Source organism: Garra rufa, chromosome 1, assembly GCF_049309525.1.
Source record: "Garra rufa chromosome 1, GarRuf1.0, whole genome shotgun sequence".
In the NCBI taxonomy this organism is placed as follows: domain Eukaryota; kingdom Metazoa; phylum Chordata; class Actinopteri; order Cypriniformes; family Cyprinidae; genus Garra; species Garra rufa.
In genome coordinates this window covers 48,610,512-48,617,525 of record NC_133361.1, presented here as the reverse complement: position 1 = coordinate 48,617,525, position 7,014 = coordinate 48,610,512, and the positions used below count along the sequence as shown (strand labels likewise).

Here is a 7,014-nt window from a genome sequence, read left to right as displayed (position 1 = left end):
AACCACGAGTCACGACTTTTTGTAGCGTTCCAGGCAAGTCACGCCAAACTGCCTGGGCACATTTATGAATTATTATTATTTTCATGTTATTAATAATTTGATTGCAACGTTATATTGTCCTAAGCTCTATTTTTCCACCGTGTGCCACTTGCATAAACACCGCACCCATTAGGGCGGACATTGTTGATTTGCGGGCTATGTTATGTCAGAACTCGTAACTGGGAGTACATCGATCTAGTACGAGTTCACGAGTGGGAAGTCACGGGTTTCCTGACTTTTTATTTGCCTAATTCACCTGCATTTACAGTACCTATCCCAGAGAAACAAAATAAATATTTGCTGGAGAAAAAAGTGTGACAACTAGTCCTGGTCTCCTATGAAATATAGAGAATGGTTCACCCAAAAATGAAAATTATGTCATTAATTACCCTAATGTCTTTCCAAACCCGTAAGACCATCGTTCGTCTTCTGAACACAGATTTAGATATTTTTGATGAAATCCGAGAGCTCTCTGACCCTCAATAGACAACAAGTTCAAATGTATTTCAAATGTTCGATGTGTCGTTGTTCCTTTCTGGACCTTGAACATGGTAGTACCCTCATGTTTGTTTTTACAGGTAGACACAGAGACTTTGAGAGTTAATTCACTCAAAAATGAAAACTGTGTAATGTACTCACCCTCATGTTATTCCATATTGTTAACGAAACCTGAGAGCTTTCTGTCCATCCATTAAAAGTTTAGGTAACCAAAACTTAGAATATTCTAGAATAACATAAAGCTGTTTTCAAAGTATGAATTTAGTAGCTTATTTTTCTTGTGAAGAGATACGATCGCTCTATATGATAAACTGATTTTTTTTAACAGATTAATTTGCTTTTGTTCACATATAAACACATACATTTTATGACGCCTTTATTACTTTTTTTGGATTCTTTTAAGTTTTGGTTAAATGGACTGTCACTAGAGGAAAAGAATGTCTCTAGATTTCATTATAAAACATCTTAATTTGTGTTTTGAAGATAACCAAAGTCTGATGGATTTGAATTACAAGAGGGTGAGTAAATGATCCTTATGATGATTATTTACCTGAAAAATAAAGCTACATATGTTGTTTTTCCAGTGAATTGATGTTTTAAAAAAGCACCAAATATCAGGAGAATTGTTGTAAAATGTATTGAAGAGTTTATAATGATGACCTTTTTCAAATTTGTCCAAATGTGAGAGACTGATTTTTTTCTTTTCTTTTTTCAAGTTAATGCAAGTTCATCTGAACTGTGAGTTTCTTTTTTTTTAATGACACATCGACGTTAAATTTCTTGCATTTAAAAAAAGCAAATTTTTTCACTATTAACTGTTGTACATTCTTCCTCAAATGTCTTTGCAATGCTAAAAAGTGGAAATTATGTGATTGAGTGTTGAAGATTTCATTGTGGTGTAATAAACGTTTTAAAACATTTGACTCTCAAGAGTGTAAAAACACAGTAATATCACATTCTGAAGGTAAAGAAATTGCTTAACATGTATAATTTAGATTTGTATTTATCTGTATATATGATTTAAAAATAATATGTGAAAATGTAAGTTAATCCAAATACATTTAGTGATAATTTGTGCTATAATCATGTAAAAAATATATTTGGTTGAAAGTATTTTTTTCAGTTGACTATAGAAATCTAATTGGATCACTTGTAACAAGTTGAAGCAATTGTTTGGCTTTAATCCAACGAAACATTTTTTTTTTTCAAACAAACCTTACTGATGTTTATTAGAAAGTGCTTAAACATTTTTTTTTCATGCTTATTGTTTCGTGCTTCATGATTAATGATTATCTTGTATGACACAATATTCCACTTTCTTTGTCTGTTTTTGCTCTAAAAATTAGGATATTTAAATAAAAAGAGCAGCCATTGTGTCTCTGAGCAGCATACAATATTAGTGTTTCTTTCTTTAAAATAATAAAAGAAAAAATAATGCTGTTGTGGTAGTGGTAACCTTGGAATTATTTCTAACCATATTCATGTAAAGGCATAAATCAACCAAGGATATTCTACAGTAAAACACATTTATCCTCGTACTTCTTCTTCAGTTCATCAACCTCTTTTTGATGTTTCTCCTCCATTTCTTTCATTTTTTCATTCAGATTTTTCTCTTTTTGCTTTGATAGTTCATTCAGTACACTGTACTCCTTTTCATGCTCAAGGCACTCTATTTTATGCTTCATCTTCAGCTCCTGCATCTCTGTATCATGCTTTAACATGAGAGCCTGAAAGTCTTTAGTATATTTCTCTCTGAATTCATTGAATTCCTCTGCTTGTTTTCTGGCCTCATCTTCATACTTTCTCTTAATTGCTTTTAATTTCCTGTCATATTCGTCTTCCATTTCTTTTCGTTCTCGCTCCTCCTGTTCTCGCCTGGCTTTATCTTCTCTCTTTCTCTTCTCCTCCTCCTCTTTACGCTCTCGTTCAAATGCCTCTTCAAGCTTTCTCAGTTTCTGTCTCTCTTCCTCTCTCCTTGCCTTCTCCTCTTTCACCCTTTTATCCCACTCCTCCTTCCATGATTTTTCCCATTCTTCTTTCTGTTTTCTCATCTCTATCTTACTGTTTTCATACTCTCTCTCTGTTCTCTCTCTTTCTTTAAGCTCCTTCTTAATCCTCTCATTCTCCATTTCTTCTCTTTTTCTTTTTTCTTGTTCAAATTCATCAATCATTTTCTTTTCTTTTACCTCCCATTCACTCCTCTCCTCTTTAAGTTTCTTTTGGTATTCTTCCTCGTGTTCTCTCTTCAGTCTTTCTTTATGAAGTTCCTCCATTTCTCTCTTCTCTCTCTCATATTTCTCTCTATATTCCTGGTCTCTATTTTGTTGCTCTTTGTCCAACTGTATCCGTTTCTCTTTTAGTTCTTGTTGTTTCCTGTTCCATTCCTCCTGTTTTCTCTCCTCTTCAATTCTTCTCTGCTCTTCTTCTTTTTGTCTTACTTTCTTCTCTATTTCTTCTTGTTTATCTCTTCTCTTAAGTTCATTTTGCAAGAACTCTTCCTTGATTCTGAGTTGTTCTTCTCTTGAGTCTCTCTCTCTCTCCATTGACTCTCTTTGTCCTGCTATTTTTCTGATCATCTCTGCCATCTCCATCTCATGCTTGTCACGTAACTGTTTGTTCTCTTTCTCCATCTCTTCTTTCTTTTTCTGTAATATTCTTCCCATTTCCAGTTTAATGGCAGCTTCTGCTTCCTCAAACATCTCATTGGTGTAACACCCTCCTCCATTTTTTCCAACCATACTGTTGATTTTTTCCAATAAGTCATTGGTTTGTTTAGAATCGTCTGGTTTTGTATTGTCAATCACATGATATCTTCCTCCACAATCTCTGATCAGCTTCTTCATATGTGGATGTGTATCTTCCAGACAGCTCTCAATTGTCTGATCTTGTAGCTCATCACCGTGGGTGAATATTATGATGCTAAACATTCCAGCGTCCTTCCCAAAAGTTTCCTTGATTAGGTTCAGAGTTTCGTTTTCTTCACCAGTGAATCTTCCAATTCTAAGCACCAGCAGGAACACATGAGGTCCTGGAGAGAGGAGACTGATGCACTTCAGTATCTCTTGCTTTACATCATCTGTAGGAATTTGTGTGTCAAACAGGCCTGGAGTATCAACAACAGTGAGTGGATGTCCATTAACAAACCCCTCTTCCTTCTGACATGAGGATGTCACTGATTTAAAACTGGCTTGAGCTTTAAATGCCTTTCTGTTGAGTATAGTGTTTCCTGTGGCACTTTTCCCATTTCCAGTTTTTCCAATGAGCACAATCCTCACACAGTTTGAGCTTGACTTCTCAATCTCAGCTATGGTATAGAGTAATTATAATATAATAATAATAATTATAATTAATATTTGAGTAAAACAATATTTTAGATATTCAGACTAAATGAAGTCTTACCTTTTTGATGAATCTTTTTTAATGATCTGATTTCTTTTTCCACTTCTTCAATTCTGGCCTTTAGCTGAATTCTGTTCTCCATCTGAGCTTGCAGATATGTGGTAAACGTGTAGCAAGTAACTGTATAGATCATTTGCAGCAATTCTGAGAGCTGTGTACTATCAGGTCTTTGTTTAACACTGAGTATGAAATATTTGTTTCCACATTTCTTCAATAATGTCTGAATGTCTTTGTTTACATTTATGAATTCGGTGACAATCTTGTCCTGTCTGTTCCCTTCATATATGAACATGAAAATCAGACAATCCCAGAACCTCCCATCAGCTGTGTCAAATATGTCACTTAATAATTTGAGTTCTCCTTTATCATCATCAGTGAGAGGATCAACAGTAAGGACCAGGAGAAATGTGTTTATGTTAAATGAACATAAAGACAGAGCATGGTATGCCTCATGCAGCACATCCTTCTGAGACAAAGATGTGGTGTCTAGCTTCGGTATTACAACCAGGGTGACCTTGTGTCCACATTTCACACCATCTCTCTTGACACATTCATGATGGGTTTCAGATTCAGACACTTCTGCAGACTTACTGAGACCCAGTATTGTGTTCACTGCTGAAGTCTTCCCAGCACTGTTACTTCCAAACATCACCAGATTGAGAACAGGCACTGAAACAAACAAGGTCAGGGTCAGCTGTGTTAAATAGTTATTCATTCAAAGTGCAAATGTATCACTAATTATTACATTTTAATTACAAGGAAAGACAGTATTTTACAGAAGTTTACAATGATCAGTGAAAAACATCCCGGTCTTCAAAAAAAGTACCCACATATTACAAAATCATCAAAAAAACTTGTGAATTTTGGACTTTTATTATATATTTATTATATATACTTTTATTTTACATAAAGACATCTCACATCTACCATTATGTTATTATTTACATTGTTAAAGCAAGTTATTATGTATGTTTCTCCAGGAAGGAATGTGGCTTTTAAGTGACTAAAGAAATTCAGGTTATTATAATAAGTTCTGTTGACTGAAGATTTGATATCATAAAAATAATAATCACTTACTTTCTTTGTCTTTTGTACTTTGAGATGCTGGCACAAGTGATCCAATTTTCTGTTTAACGTCCGATGCTTGGAGATAACATACAATGTAATTAAAATACACATTGCTGAATACACATTTAATTTGAAAATAATCTGGTGCAAATGTACAGAACAGTCTTATTTAAGTAACTTACAAGATCCTGTAAATTTCTCCTTAATTTGGTTCCATAATGGCACCTCTGGTGGTAATTCATATATATCCAGGCTGAGATGATTCCATTCATTCTCCTTCACCAAGTTCTTGATTTTTTCAAATAGGTCAGTGACTAAACTGTGTTGCCCTGTAAATATTCTGTTTAATTTGTGGCACCTCCACTTTTCTTCAAGTTTTTTCTCTTTATCATTGCTGATTTTTTTCTCTCCCTCCATCACCAGTACCATAGTATGATCTATTGTGTTCTCTGACCAGGAGTTCATGGTGTCACTCATATATTCAATCTTCTCAGTGGAAGTATCTGGTTGCAGAATTAGCAGAAGTACATGTGGACCTGGAGTAGACATGGCCTCACAATATTTTAGTGCCTGGGTAACTTCATCTGCAGGAACGTCTCTGTTAAACAGATTTGATGTGATGACCACAGATATGATTTGATCATCAATATCTCCTCTGCCTAGTTTAGCACATTGATGAAGTGGGAGAGAAGCTTCTGTTTCAAATTCATTTCTTCTCAAAAGCAAGTTTCCCACTGAACTCTTATCAGCCCAGTCTTCTCCCAACAACCAAATCTTTAATTCAAATACTGAAAAAAAAAAAAAAAATTATATGTATAAAAATAGGGTGATATCAGGTAAATTGGGCCACTTTTTGGTTAATCGCTTTGGACACTTACAACTAACTGTGTTTTTATGATTAATAAGGACTGTTTTTAATATTTTTGTGTTGAATTGATGTAATAAATTGTTCAGGCCCTAAAGGTTTTGAAACATTAGGTGCCCTACATTTTTTGAGATAGCAGTGTTCAGGTAAAATGGGCCAGCTGATCAGCAAAAATGGGCCAGTCAAAATGCAAAGTGAAATAGAGACATTTCTGATAAAACACATTTAATTATATTTAATTTTATAAAGTAGCAGTGTAACATAAATTTTAATTACTTTAAAACATCAATTTCACACCATAGAGAAAACGTACATTTGCTTTTAAGCCTCTTTCAACTGTCTCCCTATATAAAGCCAATGCTTCTCTCATCCTCTCCCCTACCCTCCGATTGTATTTTTTGCCCCATCTCTGGCAGACATCCTTTCTGTAAGGAATAATTGACGATAGGCCGTTGCATTCTTAGAAAATAATGCACACCTGAGGTTAGGGGTGGGCGATATAACCAAAATCTTCTATCACGGTAGAAGCAATTTTCTACCTCGATAACGATATATATCACAATATAGCAATATGTATCTGAAAATGCATAAATAAAAATTCAAACACAAAGAAACTGTTTTATATAATGTAATTTGATTTAAACTGTGAATTGCAGCATTACTTTAAGTAAAAAAAAAAAAACAACCATACTGTTGTTGTTATGGAAGCAGACGGACAACAAGAGGAATACAGGTAAGTGAGTTTATTTAAACAGCAGTGCGGTACGTGAGACTTGGAGAGATGAATCAGGTGAGTAGAAGCTTTCACTGAATGATTTGCTGGATGCGTTGACTGGAGAGGACTAAAGGTGAATACTCCTTTGCAGGAACGTTGGCGATGTGCAGGACGGCTTATGGCACACACACACACGCTGGAGGAATGGATGAGGCTTACGGCTCGATCACCCTTGACGACTGGAACTGGAAGACAACTGGAAGAGACGAGATATGGGTGAGTAGCGACAGGTAAGTATCTTAGAGTAGGAATCGTAGATAATGGTCTTAGCTGAGGATAGCGTTTGCCTTAGGAAGCTTGCGCTACAGTCCGCTTCATAGAAACGAGCCCGGACAATGACTGGCGTGTGTGGTGTGCTTATGAAGGTGCT

General features: G+C 35.2%; 1 protein-coding gene across 1 annotated transcript; it reads right to left on the bottom strand.

The window, feature by feature from the left end:
- Positions 1-1,697: 1,697 nt before the first annotated feature.
- LOC141336503 (uncharacterized) lies at positions 1,698-5,772 on the bottom strand. Its single transcript, XM_073842160.1, has 4 exons — positions 5,187-5,772; positions 5,014-5,079; positions 3,937-4,605; positions 1,698-3,841 (listed from the first exon to the last, which is right to left on the bottom strand). The coding sequence occupies exons 1-4, from the start codon at positions 5,551-5,553 to the stop codon at positions 2,049-2,051; spliced, it is 2,895 nt and encodes a 964-aa protein (XP_073698261.1). The 5' UTR covers positions 5,554-5,772; the 3' UTR covers positions 1,698-2,048.
- Positions 5,773-7,014: the final 1,242 nt, after the last annotated feature.